The sequence below is a fragment of the Physcomitrium patens genome, chromosome 9 (genome assembly GCF_059467195.1).
Source record: "Physcomitrium patens ecotype Gransden chromosome 9, ASM5946719v1, whole genome shotgun sequence".
Classification (NCBI taxonomy): domain Eukaryota; kingdom Viridiplantae; phylum Streptophyta; class Bryopsida; order Funariales; family Funariaceae; genus Physcomitrium; species Physcomitrium patens.
Genome location: NC_143418.1, coordinates 1,296,108 through 1,315,419, shown reverse-complemented (window position 1 = coordinate 1,315,419; position 19,312 = coordinate 1,296,108). Strand labels below are relative to the sequence as shown.

The 19,312-nt window shown below is 28.6% G+C and overlaps 1 protein-coding gene across 2 annotated transcripts; it reads right to left on the bottom strand.

The window, feature by feature from the left end:
- Positions 1-365: 365 nt before the first annotated feature.
- On the bottom strand, positions 366-2,872 carry LOC112286429 (oil body-associated protein 1A). Of its 2 annotated transcripts, none has more exons than XM_024528301.3 (5): positions 2,575-2,872; positions 1,998-2,156; positions 1,408-1,681; positions 1,151-1,280; positions 366-930 (listed from the first exon to the last, which is right to left on the bottom strand). In XM_024528301.3, exons 2-5 carry the CDS (start codon positions 2,144-2,146, stop codon positions 758-760), a joined length of 726 nt encoding a protein of 241 aa, XP_024384069.1. In that variant the 5' UTR covers positions 2,147-2,156; positions 2,575-2,872; the 3' UTR covers positions 366-757. The 2 variants fall into 2 exon arrangements, with proteins under 2 accessions (XP_024384069.1, XP_024384071.1); XM_024528303.3 differs by having other exon boundaries at positions 2,571-2,843.
- Positions 2,873-19,312: the final 16,440 nt, after the last annotated feature.

The window sequence follows — 19,312 nt, the reverse complement described above, 5'->3', positions numbered from 1 at the left end:
CTGAGCTAAGAGCCTCGAAAGGGTTGCGACAGTTATGATATGTATGACGAAGGTGGTTTTGGTTTGTTGTGGAGATGGGCTACTGTCTGTATTGTGTTTTATGAAAGGCTATGAGAGTATCCCTACTTTCTGAATGCCAGATTATACCCTCGGTGGATCTGTATGTATATATCTAAAGCTTCCGAACTATTAAAAAGAGAACCCTCGTTGGCAACTAGAACATATATGTTTTTGAAATTTGATTCAGGTAATTGCACACGTTTTAATCATAAATAAACTCCAAAAACTTGCCCAAGTGACCAACGACCTCAAGCATATTTTAAGGTTGAAATTGTTGTGGTCAAACATCCCATAACATGGTAACATTCTTGGAAAGGGCAAAGTGAATTTCAACAGAAAGTACCGATGTCGGCAACCAGAAAAATTGCCGTTTTATGTGTATGCCACCGCAAAGGTATAGGTCTCATATCTGCCTCCTCGAGTTATCCATGGATATGTCATCGCAAGACAGCATCCATTTCGTAGTTCTTCCTGTACATCGAATTCACAGTAATTCCTACAAATTCTCTCAACATTTTCCTTAAACTTTCTTCTGTAGAGAAGACCGTCAGGTTCCATCATTTCTCCTCCATCAAGGAAGCACTCCAACCAAAATGACTTGTCCATGAATCCATGAAGGAAATTTGGACACTTGATTGCTTCAGCTTCAATTTTGTAAATGTGCGTTGGTTGAGAAACTGTCATTCTAGGCCTCTCCCTACTTCGATGCAGAAGGGTTTTCCTTGATATCAACCTCACGAAGCTCCGATTGCAAGCCAGTGCCCTTAAGCCAAGGGTTAGCAAGAGGGTGGATACCCATCGAAGGCCCTGTCATGTGCTTTCGACTCTCTGCGTGTTTCTGAAAACTAACACCAAACTTGTCCTCTACACCTGCAGCATCGATAGATACCATCGTCAAACATGGAGCTTTTTCTTCGGTGACACACATACAGAACTGGGGTTGAAAGATGGTGAAAACCAACTACATTGTTGCACCATTCTGGCGCTAAGTTCTTACGCAGCGGAATTCTGCAGAAATTTCAAATTGATTCCCTACAATAGGCTAAGCTTGCGAAAATCACTGGAGAGCTAAGTGCGAGATGCTGCTTACTTTTCGCAAGGTTGGGATTCAGTTGTCCATCCTCAGTGAAGGCCATCATCAACTGCGGAAGACCCAGGGGGAGGGTATCGCCACGGTCGTACTGCCAGAAGTGAAACACCTTCCCGTATGTTTTCGCAACCTGGCACATCCCAGGCCATAATAAGTACTTTGAATCGTATACTCATCCTTCAGAGATTCTCGACCTTAAGCAGGAATAATGGAGTTTGGACTCCTTAAAAAGATCACAAACAAAAACTGGTAATTACCTCCTCGAGCTCCTTATGTTCAGCTGCTTGAGGCACTCCTGGCATGAAGAGAATACCTCCTTTCACCTCATACTCATGAGTATGCCAAAACTTCTTTTCCTCATCGGGCAAACCTTGGAATAGCTTCTCAGAAACGATGTACTCCACCCCAATAAGACGAGCGTTTTTTTCGGGACTGTCGTATATCAAGCATTGCCTCATATCCTGATTGTAGTGGGTGCAGTAATGATGCGCCTCCACTTGCCGTTTCATGTCATGTGCATAAAAATGGAATCTGTTTGCATAGTGAACAAGTTGTTCAAGTCCAGAGCTCATAAACTATCCGTCACAATTACCATGCTCTTCCAAATGCGATATATTATAATTCCACACCTTAATTATTATTAGAATTCTCATTGATTGTAGGTGTTGCACAAAAACAATCGCTCCAAATCGCATCCAGCACTTCATGTCAAGAATATCAATCAACGAGAAACAGAGCGATAACATGAATAGTACACTACGGATTTGTGAAGTGCCTATGAATAAAGATAAGTGTCAAATTCAACAGTAAAGGTCTACAGCAGGGTTTTCAAGGATCTGATTTTTACGCGCAGAGATGAGCATGGATCTTATTGATAGGTTTCAAGCTCTGCAAAAGTTTTGCTCCCTGCCCCAACAAGCTGGTAATTACATTGGTGCCTTTACCAGGTAGGTCCTCAGGAGTGGACGCGGGTCCTTTACCAACAGCACCTGCCATTGCTCAACACCTAGCCCAACCAAAAAGCAACCTCTCAATGTTGATCTCTTTGCATGTCGTTCACTGGCACATCGATGGGTTTCTTATTCATCTTAATTTATTCCAAACCCGACAACTCATCACAAATCCTACTCTTCGCATTGGGTAAAGACCATGCACACCCCTTGAAACGTAACCTGCCCCAAGAGCATTAGCATCCAATTTCTAGCAAAGAAAACTCCCGAGCATACAAGACACTCACAAGATCCAGCTTAACTAGGCAAGAAATGACCAAATTACGACCTCAAACCTAATCCATCTGGTGAGACTCGTCCAAGCAATACAAGTCCACTAATTGACGGCCAATCGACCACACACGTCACAACCCAAAGCTGCAAAGATGAACACAGCAACTCTCACTGAATTAAGCAATGCACGCACTTACTTACTTGTCACAGACGAGGTGCAAAGACTGAACAGAGTTCCCAACAACCTCCTGCGAAACCAACACGCTCTGTCTCCGAAGCAAGAGCTGGGTAAGGTTGGGGAAGGGAGGGAGACGAAGTAAGATATGCTTGGATATGCAGTGCACATCCAACAGCAGATTAGTATAATACATCGTAAGAGCGAGGCCTTGAAGAGGAGGACTTGTGCATGACAAAGCAGGCCCTGTTGATGCCGCCAAGTGGTGCCCCATTCACTCTAATCTGCATCTGCCACCTCTCACCACAGCCTCTTCTGTTCAACAACTCACTCTTTTATGCATCCCTTTCTTCTCCTTCATCATCATCTGCTTCTTCTTCTTCTTTTTTGTGGGTCCCAAGCAAGTCCTCGTGCCTGCCATGGCTGCGACCACCCACAAGCAGCCCACGCATGGGTTGCGCACTTCTGCCTGGTGGAACTTGCATCACCAGAACTGGGTTTCTGTTACAGCAATTGGGTTTTCCTTGTTTGTTTGATTGTAGAAATGAGGTGAGTTTCTGTCTAGGATTGAAAGAGAAAAAAATAAAATAAAAAATGGAACAGGCATCTGATGTGTCTTTCCTTGAGGGAGAGCGTCAAAGGAGCAAGTAATGTTTTGAAAGACAAAAAATGGGTTGCTGATACCTGGCTTAGCTTCTAGCGTTCTGTTTTGCTTGTCATTCCAAATTACTAGTAAATTACATCTTCATTGATTATGCATTATAGATTATCCATTGCTTATTTTAAAATAGTTTTATTATATTTTTTTGAATATTTTGGATTAAAATTTATTTTCAATAAATATATATATATATATATATATACACACATACACACATAGGGTATTTGCTAATGCCACCACAATTTTTGCTACCAACACCACAAATTAAATTATCTTATATATTTTAAATATGATTCTATAAATTAAATGTATATAATTTTAATTTAAAATTAATACACATTAGATGTAATGGATTGAGTTTATTTTTTCAGAATAGATTGATCTAATTCATTGATAATTTGAATATTTTAAGTTTATTAATAATTATTATGTGAATTATTGTCATTTTAAAATTTTAACTAAACCCAATAAATTAATCAATAAATTGGTTAACTATGTCTTTGAATCAAATATTGTATCAAACATTCACTAATATTTTATCAAGAATATCTGGTTAATTTGATAAAATATTAAAGATTTTTAATCTACATAAAGAGGTTTATTATTTAGAATCTAAATAGTATATATACAATTTATTTGAATATGATGAGCATCATTATCAAGAATATATGGTTAATTTAATAAAATAATAAAGATTTTTAATCTACATGAAGAGGTTTATTATTTAGAATATAAATAGTATATATATAATTTATTTGATTATGATGAGCATCATTGAACAATATATGTTTATAAATTATGAAGTTTTGAAAGATTATACAATGTATGACAGTAGAGACTTTAGATTTATATATATATAAAATATATATATATATATATATATATATATATATTTTAAACTCCTTTACGGTTTTATTGCAAATAATGATTCTAGTACATTATATTTTTATGATAATAATAATAAAATACTTTCATTAAATTTTCTATTAAAGTGTTCTTGCATCAACAAGAAAATAATAAAGTGTGATGCACAATCATGTCATTATTAGAATTATGAAAAAAAAAAACCTATGATCTATGTCATTAAATATAGTATAAAACAAATAGCATTTATAAAAGAGGAGTAACAAAACTGTTAAAACAAGGCATAATGTTCTTGATCGGAAAGACATATTATTACAGTCTCTGCACAAAATAAATGTTAACAAAAATATTATATTAACAGAACTGTGTTGATTAACATTAGATCCTGAATAACAAACATACATGCACACATTAGAAACTGTTAAGAGGTTTTTTTGAAAATTTTCTCAATTCATTAAAACAGTGTGAACACATTAAAATAACAGATATCAACAAATAATCAAGAAAATTCAGTTTTTGCACAAAATATACAATGATAACATTCTAAAACAATATATTATGTTAAAACTTTTTGTGAAATTTATGTCAAAATTTATTTCTGAAAATTAAATATCATATGCACGTCATAATAAATTGTATTTTTAATATTATAAAATATTCAAAGTAATAGTTGGATAATATTGCAAGAAAAGTAATAAACTGAATGCAATTGTAGACACTAGGCAATATTTTTATTTTTGTGAGGATGTTAATTAGAATTGACATGTAAATTCATAGTTATTTTTACAAATTTACAATCATTGCAATGTTGAAATGAAAGCTTTGAGAGAGGATTGGTGAAGGGCACTGGGTGTGTGGAATAGAATCTCAAAGGAAGGTGGTATACTACAAGGGCTGGATCCTTAGTACTTCATATTGTTAGTGTGCAAGACTGCACAAAATGCTTCCCAGTTTGAGCAGGAACACCAATTAATGTGTTGGAAGGAATACAATTGAATTAATACAGATCTAGATCTGTAATAGTCTTAGTTTAGTTTAGAAACTAGCAAGCAAATCAATTTGAAGCATATTAAGTTAGTGTTGGCACAATCCAGATCTAAACCACATTGGTATTTGATAAACTGCACGAAGAGATAGATTAGTATTGGTGCAAGTCACAAGCCTCCTCATACTATAGACATCCTAAACCAACGCATGTATTATATCAAATAGAAAAAGTAGGCACAACATTAAGATTGATATTAACACAAATTCCAACATCCAATTGATGTGAGCTTTTAGATCCAATAAAACTAAGAATAGATAATATATTATTTTGAAATAAGTCCAATTACTTAATCAAATTCAAAGCAAACAATATGTTTTTTTACATGCAAGCCTCAATTCCTAATCAAACTCAAAGAAAGCAATTAATCATGTAAGACTAATATTTATAAAATGGATTTATTAATTGCATTATAATATAATTCAATATCAATCTATTACTCTTATTTCAATTCTATATTTTAAGCAAACTTGAAATCACTACAAACAAGTACACTAATGTATCTCTTAGAAATGCATATTTACCTATATTCTATTGATGGTGTCTAAACTACACTATAGTGTTCTTTTTAAGACAGCACAATTAATATCCCACCTACTAGTTCATTCTTGTGGACTTATTTTTTGAAAGCTATCAATTAAACCATTCACAACACTAACTTGACTAAAAACTACAACAAAATTATAAGAGAACTAATAACAATAAACATGATACAACATGAAAAAGAAGAAGGTGCATCTAACATGAACAAACAACTTTTTAAAGATAATATTGTTGTATTATAATACAAATATTAACTAAACAAGAAAAAGAAGGATTATATTAAAGAAGAACTTAATTAAAAATATCATAGCATATTACTTTAAAAATATAGATAATAGTTAAGGAAGTAAAAAATTTAATAAGTACTAATGCTATGTTTTGCAAAATAGACTTCTACTTATTTTATATAGCCATAAGTAAGACAAAATAAATTAGATTAAAAAAATAAATGATATGTACATCTTGAAGATAAAGTTAAGAATAATGTACATCTTGTAGCAAAAATTTCTTTAAAAACATAGAAATTGATACTCAAAGAAGATTGATTATATATCCAGGTTGAAAAATTTAATAAAACCAAGCACATACGGTGGTTTCAAGGTTTTTTTGCAGATTTAAGAGCAAGGTTAGAAAGCACACTTTAGAGGGGTTGTTTTAGCATTGGTTTTAAGTGATTTAGATGGATATTAAGTTTTTGAGAGCTTTTCAAAATAAAATATGTTTCAAATGATTTTTTTTGAATTTTAAAAAATAAAAAGTGACTTATATATAAAGAATTTATAAATATTATGACAAATATATAGATGGAATTTTATGGATTTATAAATGTATTTTTTCTTAAATATGTTTTAAAAATCTAAAATCAATCAAATAATTACATTGAAGGATATAGCTATTTGATTGGATTAGGATCTTGGATCTTTAAATTTTAAAATTAGAATTGTATAGAAATGTAACATTGAGCACTCTATTGATACCAACATATAAGCCCTACATGAAAAAATTAAAGATAAGAACATTTTTTAAATCTACTACACTAACAATTTTTTTAAAGATGATACATATAATAGTTCTTCAAATCTGAAAATACTGAATGGCTTATTATACAAGAAGTTTATGTTATGGATATCTAACAAGAAGATTTTAGAAAATTATTAGAATATTTTAATAAAAGGTTTTAAAAATATTTCAATAAAATATTCTAAAATATTTCAATAAAATATTCTAAAATATTTCAATAAAATATTATAAAATATTCTTAAAATATTTTAGATGTTTCTAAAAGATTTTAAAAATATTCTAATAGGCTCTAGAAAGTTCTAAGAGGATTAAAGAAATTATTTAAGAAAGATCCTAAGATTGTTTATCTCAAAGCAACATGGAAACTTCTAAAGAAGCTTCTTAATACATAATATATATTTAAGTCAAGGCTAAGAGGATTCTTAATCTTGACAACACATCTTTTGGAGTTCTAATTCACCTTTCTTGATATTAATCATGTATTCATTTAATTTAATCAAGTCCATATTAGCTTTCTTGTTGTAACTCTTTTATTCATCTTCTTGTTTGATCTTTTAAATAATTTATTCATAACAATTTATCAAGATTGACCTCTTATTAATATAAGAGATTGATCCTTTTAAATAGAGAGTGGATTATTTCTCTTTTTGAAGATATTTGAGCACTTTAGAGGTTGCAGATTATCTTTTTCTAAATTAGAGTTATTTAAAAACTCTTTTTTTATCTTTTAGGATGGTTTGAGATAAAGATGGTAGTATGGTTGAGTCTATTGAATTGAAATTAGATTGTAATGGGACATTTATATTGCTAATGCATAAAAATAGGTAGTTGAAGTTATTTTCAGAAAGTTTTTAGAAGTTTCTAGAATTGATGCTAGATTAGTGATCCATGTAGGATTCATCATAGAATATTCTAAAAGGATTTAAGCTGGTTATCTAGGAGGATCTTACCTCTAAAACCTTCTAGAAGAAATGATTATCTTTATAGAATCTACTATTAGAAATATTTTAAAAAGTTTCAAGATAGTTAAACAAATTATAAATAGAAGTGGCTAAGGCTATTTGGGCATTTGATCAAATATGGCCTCATTTTCTTTTTTGTAATTAAATTTAGTTTGTATTTTTTTGTTTTATTTTATTTTTTATTTTTTATTTTTATTTTTATTTTTTCTCTGTTATGAATTTCATTGTTTTATTTTGTTAAGTTTTGTTTAGTTTTATTCTAGAGTATTCTATCCTATGTTATGATTGAATTTATGTTGTTGTAGATTGGAAAGGTTTTATATCTTAGATAGAGTTTAGTTCCATTTCATTGATATCAGAGCGAGTATTAGTTTGTTTTTTTGGTAGTATATTAACAACTATTGTTTAATTAGAGGTCGGTTGCTATGGTTACATTAAATACTATTTTGAGGTTATCATGAGCTATTTTTAAGAAGTGAGCTGGAAAGAAAGAAGGTATTATGATAGCAAAGTCTTGCAAAGAAATTGCAGCATGAAAGATATGGTAGAGCCATTCCAAATGGAGGCTCAAATATAACACTTATTAGATCAAATAGCTACTTTGTAAGGGCAAATAGAAGTCTCTAAGACAACATCCTTTAGAATCAAATTGAGCAAGTCTAATACATATTTTAAAACTTCAAGGCAAGATGATGTATGTCAATGGCTCTTCAACATGCAATAATATCTCCAACTATTTGTAGTAAACACTACTAAAAGAATTATGTATGTAGTCAACTATTTGAGAGGTGCAGTAGCCATTTAATGGTGACATCAAGCTCAAAGTGAGTTTTGTCATTGGAAGGAGACTAAAACAATACTTAGTAGTAAATTTCAGTCCATCAATTCGGAAAAGTTAGTAGACAATTAATTAGCTAATCTTATATAATTGAAATTAATTCAAGTTTATGTCTTTCAATTTAAGTCTCTATATTTCTAAATTGACAATATTTTAGATTTAGAGATGATGGATTGATTTATATGAGAGTTGAAACTTATAATTCATTAAAAGGTAGAATTAAAAGATCTACAAACATTTGAAGAGGTAGTTAAGATTGTAGAAAAGATCAATGCTATAGATTTTAGAAACCGTGGAGCACAACCTATAGTATGGAGTCTTATGCCACTATTTAGTTCTATGGTACAATAATCAATGCTCATGTAGATTGATGCCTTACAAAGACCATTGAAACCACAAAGATGATAAATATTGGCACAGAAGGGATTGTATTTCTATTATTGAGAGCTATGTCATCAAATTAGAGATTTTCTAAAATGTCAAAATTTAGGCACCAACAAATCAAGGAACATTTACAAGCTTGAGGTTCACTAAGTCAATAAAGAAGTAGAGCAAGAAAATGGGGCTTCTCAATAAAAGTACCAAAGGCTAGTATTGAGGATAGTTGTTGTTTCTTAGAGACAAATGGTATGGCCTCAAATAACTATCAAAAGGATTGACTAGTGTGTCTAATGGGTCGACTAAAAAAACAACCATATTGAGTTCTTGTAGATTGTGGCTCTATAAAAAATTACATCTTGATTGGAATTACTGACCAACTTAGGATTAAATCCAAAGTGATAAAAAGAGAGAGTATGTATCTAGTAGATGACTAAAAAAACATATTGAATAAAACATGTGAAGAAGAAATCTTGAGGTTGAGTGACACCTATGCTTTAAGGAAGTAATTCAAGGTAACAAAGCTTAGATACAATATTATCCTTGTTATGCCATCGCTCGACGTAGAAAATAAGCAAGTTAATTGGCTAGCAAGGATGATTTTCTTTAAAGATGGTGGACATAAGGTAATTTTTTGTGCCTCTACATTGAGTTCAGTACGAAAATAATCTACTACTAAAATCTTATTTGTAGAGTCAACTTTTATGAAGAAGCAAATAGAATATAAGCAACAGGTATATCAATGGTTTGAAATCAAGCCTCAATGGTAGAAAAGACAACCAAAAGAACAAAACATATAGAACAACTCATACATGAATATTGAGATTTCTTTCTAATGAACTTATCTAGTGGCATTCAACTTGATTGAGGTGCCTTCTTCTAAATAGAACCATTGCTTGGATCTAAATTAGTAAGTTGGCCAATTTATTATCTAGCATTAAATAAATTTGAAGAGGTATGAAAGACATTGGACAAACTCTTGGAAAATGGTTTTATTTAAAAAAATGTATTACTATATAGAACACTTGTATTATTTGCATTCAAAAAAGATGGTGGACTTTAGCTTTGTATTGACTATTAATGCCTCAATAAGCAAACTATCAAGAATACATATCTATTTCCATATATAGATGATCTTCCTGATCAACTTCAAAGTATAACCATCTTTAGCAAATTAAACCTTTGGAGTGGCTTTTGAAAAATACCTATTACAAAAGTAGATATAAAAAAGATGGCATTTTGTACATACTATAGATATTTTAAATGGCTTATTTTACCTTTTGGCATTACCAATGTTCCAACCTCCTTCATGGATTACAAAAACAAATTATTTCAAGATGTTTTGGATAAATATGTAATTTTCTTTATTGATCATATTTTAGTCTATAATTAAATCGCTACAGAGTATGAACAACAACTATAGGAAGTATAGCACTAACTATAAGATAATTACTTCTATTACAAGTAATCAAAGTGTAAATTTTGAAAGTCAAAGATCTCCTTTTTGAAGCATGTAATGTCCTTCTAAGGCATGCACATAAATCAAGATAAAAAAAAAGTTGTGAAAGATTGGCCAACCTTTAAGACGCTCATTGTTAGGCCTTGCTAGATATTATTTCTATTTTCTTCGGTGATTAATACACATTGTTGTCTTATTGATATGCTTATTAGAGAAAGATGTCTCATTTGAATTGAAACTAAAGCATCAAAGTACCTTCAATAAGTTGAAGGATGCATTCACTATTGCTTCAATAGTGCAATTGTATAAATCCAATCTTTCTTATACACTTGATATTGATGCTTCTTGCTTTATTATTGGTGCGGCCTTTCAATAAGACTTTGGTAAGGACCTTCAATTTGTGGTATATGAATCACAGAAGCGTAGAAGGATAAAGCATAATTAATCTATACATGATGGAGAATAACTAGCAATTATACATGCCACAAAGGTATAGCGATACTATCTATTGGAGAAGCGAATGATTGTTCAGACTTACTATCAATCCCTACTACACAATTTGTATCTAAAAAAAATTTAAATCACAACATTATCATTAAAAAGAATAATTATAGTTCTTTGACATTCAAATTGAATATAAATAAGGATAAGAATACACTATGCTGGACGCCTTATTGCAGAGATTAGACTTAAAGCTCAAACTAAAGAATTATATAGAAGTCGCTATTATTACTAGTATCATTTCAAATCTAAGCAAAGAAGCAAAAAAGAAGGAAGTTATGCATAGAGATATTTGTTTTAAGATGATTATTGATTGATTGAAGATGTACAATATGCAATATAAAAATTATTATCTTAGTGATGGCTTAGTCTATTTTAAAAAGAAAATTTATGTATCTAATGATCCTATACTCTAGATGCACATACTTTAAGAGAGACATGACATTCCAATATCTAAATATACAAGATTTGAAAAGTTTCTAGAATAGATTTCAAGGACATGATTTTGGATAGGTTTAAAACGTGATATTCAAGCTTTTTTATACTCCTACAAATCATGCCAACGTAAAAAAGCTTACAATATAGCATCTTTTAGATTATTATACCTAATTCTATTATTTATAGTACAAAAAAAGTAAGTAATTATGGATCTCATTACATATTTATTATAGATGCCTCAAAATTACACTGCAATTATTTTCTTTGTGGATCAATTTTTGAAGCAACTTCACTTAGTTGTAGTATGCTCTAATATTGAAGCCTTAATACTTGCAGTGGTCTTCTTTGATACTGACTTTTGTTACCATGGATTACTTCATATTATTATTTTAGATTAAAATCTGCATATCATGGGAAGTTTCTAGCAAGCCTTATTCAAGCTATTTGGCATACAACTTACTATGTCTACAGCCTTCTATCTTTAAATAAATAAAAAAATGGAGCATACAAATTAAACCTTGAAAAATATGCTATGATATTATATGATAATATAACTATATAGTAAAAAAAAAAAAATGGATGTTATTATAAAAGAGCCTAATAGAAAGATGTAGTAAAAAAAATAAAGATAAATGATAGAAAGATAGTAGAAGATTTAGTCTTAATATTACCTTTTGTAGAAGGAACTTCTATATACTATGTAGAGTCATAAATGAGCAAAACCAAAGTAAATGAAATAAGAAATTAATATAATCATATTTAAAAGAAAATTAATAATAAGTTAAAGCAAAAATTATCTCAAATTACCAAAAATTGATACTTAGAGAGGACCAGTTGTCAATTAGGATTAAAATTAGATTCTAAGGCACAAAACTATATCTATATAGAAATATTGGCATTAGAAATTCAATATTTAGATTCGAGTAGAAGGCTATCCAACACCCAATTGGATTATCTTGCATTTTTTTCAATTAGTAATTATAATTAATTTCATCTTTCTTATGCTTCTTTTTAACTAAGATATTAAAATATGTACAAATTTTGAATTGATATCAATGATTCAATCATTAATTGTTGAGGTTTCAAACTACTATAATATTTGTTAAGAATTTATTTAAAATTTAGAATTTGATTAGGATTTGTTTAGGATTTAATTTAGGATTTTTTTTTTAAGGTTTAGGATTTATTAAGGTATTATTAGGATTTGACCTAAGGTTTCATTAAGTTTCAATCAGGATTTCAATTAGGATTTTACTGAATATTTGATTAAGATTTATTAAAATTTTAGTTAAGACAGAATTAAGATTTTATTAGGATTTATTTTAGATTTTAATTTTTAATATTTATTTAGGATTTTTTATTATTTTTAATTTTTATTTATAATTATTATTTAAGATTTTTATTATTTTTTAAAATATTAACTTTTATATTTCTTTAAGATTTCTTATTATTTTCTTTGACATTAATTTAGGGCTTCTTTGTGTTTCTTTTATATCTTCTTTTGAATTTATGTCTAATTAGTCAAAGTTTGATTAGAATTATTAATTTTTACTTAAATTTTATTTGAGATTCTATTAGATTTAATAGAATTGTTACTGTATTTTTACTTACCTTCTACAGTAAGGTGTGTGGTACATTTGAAAGCAAGAATACACATAATAATTCAACAAGCATTTGAAGCAGTTCACCATAATGATTGAAATGAATATTTGACATCCTTGGAATTTGCTTACAATGATAGTATTTAAGAAAATATCAATCATTCATCATTCTTCTTTAAAGTTAATTAGCATTCAATTATGCTAGTAACTCTTGATTATTTCATCGATACCAACAACTCAATTGTGAGTCACCAAATTGACCTACTTGAATATTTAGTATAAAAAGTACACTTATTGTACTTAAAATCACAAATTTGGTGAGTTAGTAGTAGAATATTTAAGAAAAAATAGAAAATAGATTACTCATAGCAAATATATAGCCTAAAGTAGAATTCAATAAGACAAATTCTAATGTTAAATAGATTTTTTTGTAGTTAAAATTAGATGATGGCCAAGAGAAGTAGCCCTCATTGTCAAAAAAAAAGAAAAAAAGTCTATTTTATTAATAATTTTTAATATACATATCTATGTTATTAAATATGATATTTTAAAATATATGTATATATATATATATATATATGTATATATATATATATATATATATATATATATATGTATATATATATATATATATATATATATATATATATATGTATATATATATATATATAAATAAAATAAAATAAAAATATCAAAAGAATATAAATAAGAATAGAAAATAGAAGAAAAAAAAGAAAGAAAAAAGAAGAAGAAAAAGAATATATATATATATATATATATATATATATATATAAGATGATAAAAAAAGGTGAGAGGTTGCTTCTACATAGTGACAACTTTTTCATCAATAGGAATCCAAGGCGCCTTGGATTCATTTTTTTTTTTTTTTATTTAGTTTTTTTTTTAGGTTTTTTTTGGATTTTTTTTGGAACTCCATGCACTCCAAAACTATTCATCTTTCTTTCCTTTGCATTGTAGAAGGGCTATGGTGTAGTATTTTTAGATCTTGATTTTTCTATTTTTTTATTTTTTTTCAATTTTCTCTTTTGGTGAAGAATAGGAGTTAGTAGCTAAGTTAATGCAATTAGTTGTTGTTGTTTAATCCATGGTTTCATTTGATTGTTTGTTATAGCTCTATAGTGCAGTCTTTCATTTTGTGACACAATTGTAAAAATACAAAGTACCATAGCTTGAAGAGTTGGGCTATGGATTGTTTTCCTGATCTTAATTGTAACTGAAGAGCAAAGTTATGGATGCGACAAGGATTTGTGCAACATTGTGGTGATTATAGACAAATTAATCAAGTGGCTAGAGCTATTGCGCATTGTCAACATTGGCATTGCAAGGGAGAAGTGCCACAACTCTATGCCCTTCTTCTTGCTGCAGTACAGCAAGTAAGTATTTCTTTTTTCTTATTGTTGTAGTTCTTTTTTTCTATGACATATTGTGAGAAGAAAGGATATGTTCATATTATACTAGAGTTGCAGCATTTTCTCTTAATTAATATAAAATTAGTTGCATGCCCAAAGTTGGTTTTTTTTTGCAAAGTATAGATAGAAACATATTGTACTTTATTGATGGCAAATAGGTTGCAGATTTATTGATTGAAGTATCAACATTCTTTTTTATTTTTTGGCTTCTTTCTACAAATGTTCTCAGTGCCTTTCCTTTTTTACTTATAATTAAAAGATTAACCAACATTCAAAGGACTAACAATGTTGCAATAGTGGTCATTGTTGATCTTGGTCTTTTATTGTCATATGGTTGCACCACCTTAGTTTTGCAATAATGAGTGGTTGTGAAGTAATCTACATTAGAAGCTTTTTACATTATTAGTTGGTTGTCATGTTGTGAGAAGTCAATCTAGATTGAGACTTGTAGTTAAACAAGAGTTGTTTGGAAAGAAAAAATTAAAGAAAAAAAATTGAATCTCTTAAATTGAATGCAGTGAAAATCACTCTTGGCAATGGTCTAATAGCTTCTAGGTTATCATCATCTTTATATTCTTATTTTTGCAGCTATAAAGTAATCATTATATAGAATTGGTACCACTTATTACTTAGAGGCGCTTGCTTATTGTGTGGTTGGTTGAAAAATGCTAGTTAAAAGGTTGTAGTCTTTTTCCTTCTATTGTTGCAATGGTACGTTGTTGTATTACATGGCGTTTGGCTTGAGAATGTATCAGACATGTGGTTGTAGAAGATAAAAGAAAAATTACAACAACAAGTCTTAAAAATTCTAATAAATTTTCAATTAAATTATAATTATAGATTAGCAAATGCAATCAAACATTGATCAAATTCAATTAAAATTTCAAAGGAACTATATAAGAAATATAAAGAATTCCTAAAGACCTTTTAAAAAAATCATAAAGAAATAACATAGAAATTCAAAAATATATTGAAATAGAAATCTTAATAAAATATTAAAATGTAAATCTTAATTAAATCCTTATCAAAAACTAATAAAATCCTATTCAAATCCTATTCAAATCCTATTCAAATCCTATTCAAATCATAACCAAATCCTAATCAAATCCTAAACAAATTCTAACCATATCCTAAATAAATCCTAAATAAATTCTAATCAAATCTAAAATAAATTCTAAATAAATCTTAATCAAATACTAAATAAATCCTAAATAAATCTTAGTTAAATCTTAAATAAATCCTAATCAATTCCTAAATAAATCCTAAATAAATCTTAGTCAAACCTTAAATAAATCCTAATCAATTCCTAAATAAATCTTAAATAAATTCTAGTCAAATCCTAAATAAATCCTAATCAATCCTTAAATAAAATCCAAAATTTTAATCCTAACTCTAACCAAATCATAATCCTATTCAAATCTTAAATCAATTCAAAACCTTTATCCTAACCTTAATCAAATCCTAATCAATCCAAAGTAATTTCTATAGCAGATTTAAACTTCAATAACTAATGAATGAACCATTGATTTTAACTCAAATTTTACACACATCAAGCACAACTAGAAATACAATCAATTACTACAAAGGTATTAATTGCTATAGCCATGGCCATCATTATAGATGAATTGATCTAAAGTCAAATTCTTAGATTGATGCTATCAAATTTTAGTATTTTTTTTTTGATATTTTTCATGGATCTTGATGTTATAAGAAAGTATCCACTTAAGAAGTGCTATACAATCCTCTTACAAAGTTGATAAGAAAAAGTAAATTATACTTACTATTGAAGTATTTAGAATTATAATTAAGTTGATGCAATTATTAGAAATTGATTAACAAGATCATAGAATTGGCTTATTAGGTGGCTAAAATATCCAATTGAATTGTTCAAGAGTTGAATGCAAGGATAGATTTAATCCTCTCAATATTGTCAATGATTGTAGCAAAAGATCAAAATATCTCAACAAAATATAGGAGCTCTTAATTGACGTTCCTATAATCACCACTATTGTACAAGATCAATGGCAAGACCTTATGAGAAAGAAAGCTACAAAAAATTGCCCTACAAAAAAAGACTCTTTTTCAAAATCTAGGGTTAGTAGCATATTGCAAGATGATTTAAGATTCTGAGGGAGATTTTAGATTGAAAAAAACAAAACATTCAATTAAGGTGTGATTGAATTAGATTAATTTGGATGAAAAAATTAAAGTAAATGAATTTTTTTAAAAATTAGATGAAATATATTTAGATGAATTATTGTATTTAGATGAATTATTATTCAAAGATGAAAAATTATAGATGGATAAATTTTAATCAAATATAAATTAAATTAAAATAATTATATATTTAATTTAAAATTAAAATTAAAATTAAAAAAAAATCTCATTTTCTTAAGTTTTTTTATTATATAAAATTATAAAAAAACTATTATTATAAAAATAAATTATTATTAGAAATTTACTTGATTACATGGATGATTTAAGAAATTTAAAGGATATATTGATTAATGTTTAAAGATTTTTATTATTTAATTCACTTATTATGAACTAAGGTTTTAAAATTTCTAATCTTTCTATTATTTAATTTACTTGTTATAAACTAAAATCAACTTCCAACTAGTGGAGGTTTATTTTAGTTCACTCCAACAACAAAAAAATTCATACACTGACTTACAACATCCTTGCAAGAGGCAGAACACCACCTTCTTATTACACAAAATTGACAAAAGTAATATGCAGATAATCACTAGTAATATAAGACCTTCTGAGAGGGTGATCAAGTATTATTATCTAATGCCAACTTTTGACTTGCTACATTAATTCAAGTTTGTAAGCTTACACCTTGATAGCTTGAATCTTTTCACATTTCTATAAAGATTTTTGATGTTGCACACTGCCTTTAGCTTTTGGTACATATTTGGATCTATTTGATCTTTCATGTTTTGTAACTCAAAGAATTTCATAATAAATTGATGTACTTCTTGGATCAATATGAACCACCACTACTACCACTAGTTGTGATTAATGACTAACAAAAATATAAAGCGGATAGTATTTTGGAGGACCATTGTCAACAAGACAAGCTTCCTTAGAATAACATGAGGTCTTTTATCACAAGTAAGTTACAAGAAGGTAAAATATTGTTCTAAATGAAATCAAATATAAAAAGAAATCCAAAGGCTAGGTACAATTTATAAATTAATTTCTTTCTTGTATTAGAAGGCATCCAATTCTTAATTCTAATCTCAAATTTAAACTTCTTTTTACTAAAATATCTATATTTAATTTATTATTAATTCAATCTAGGTAAAATTTAGCTCATTGAGAATAAAATTTAAAAAAATCCAATAAATGGCATAGAAAATTCCAAACCAGTAATAAAATTTGTTGCTTGAAAATTTCAGCAATTCCCTTTCCACAAATTTGCTTATATCTCCCACTTCATAGCTCCATTTCTTACGTGCTATAGCTTATTGGAAATTTCACTATAAAATCTAGCTTCTCTATAAATATCAATATAAAAAAATAAAAACACAAGTGGCATAGAAATATCTAAATCAATGTTGAATCTCCCCTCTTAAAAATTCCATCAACCCTTTTCTTACAAATTTGATTGGATCTCTTTCTTTTTAATTCCATTTCTTACATGCTATAGCTTGTTAAAAAGTTCACAATAAAATCTAGATTTTCTTTAAATATCAACATAAAAAGATGAAAAATATAATAAATGGCATAAAAAACTCCGAATCAATGTTAAATCTCTTATCCTAAAAACTACAACAAAAAAAAATCTTACTAAATTCCAAAATCTATGTTCTAACCTTCTTCTAATACTCGCCTTAAACCACTACATAGTTAGATATCTATCTTAAAAGATAATATCCTCAAGTTCAAATATTCCAACATCAATTGTAATAGCATATAGTCAATAATTGTGCTATGAGTAGTTCTATCTATCCATAAAGTGAATGACAAAAGCCTGAATTACAACCTTCTTTGACTCCTACATGTCTTCATTAAAACTTGAATGATTGGAAGATGCCCCTTTTCACTCTTACCATTGGCTTTAAGGTTGTAAGAAGTGGTCAATTTCAATTGCATTCCATATCTTGTGAAGAAATCATATCCCTCTGCTATATTAAGCTCATCTTTCTCTGTTTTCATTCTTTCAATGCTTTTATAGTAACATATAATATCTTCCAAAATAAATTGACACACTACCTCTATAGAATTTGACTTCAATGGCTTCTTTTCTACATAATTGGAGAATTCTTTTCTTGCCAAAACTAAATACTTCATGTTCCAAAGCTCCATTCGTATTGCAACCAAATCAATCACCCAGTGAAAATAAATGGTAAGTGGATAGGTAGGGCATAAACTATCTTTATACCTCACCTTTGATTGCAATTGGTATAATTTACAGGAGCTTACAAATTCCTCTATATCTTTATATAAGCCTTTTTGTCAGTAGTGTTGTCATATTATATGAATCCTTGCTTGAAAATGCACCAAGCATCAAGCTGTGGAAGGTAGAAGGAGTATTGAAACAACAAAATTTTAATTCTAATAGAATTCTAAATAAATCCAATTAAACCTTAATAATGTTAATCAAGCTTTAATCAATTCAAAAAAAATTCAAAGAAATTACAAAAAAAACATGAAAAAATCCTAAAGAAATTCAAATGAAGTTTTAAAATAAAATCTAAAATATATCTTCAATCATCTCCAACCAAATCTTATTTTAATCCTTGTTAAAATCTTAATATGCCTTACTTCAATCCTAAGTCAAATCCTAACTAAATCCTAACAAAATCCTAACTAAATCCTAAATTGTAACCAATTCTTAAATCCTAAAATAAATCCTAATCAAATTGACTTAACTTTGAGATAATTTAGAACCTCAATATCTATCAATTATATCATTAATCTTGCTTAAGATTTTATAGACCTTTTAACAACTAATTTGACAATAAGCACACAAAATTTGAAGACGATCAAACTTACCAAATAGAAGATCAATCCTA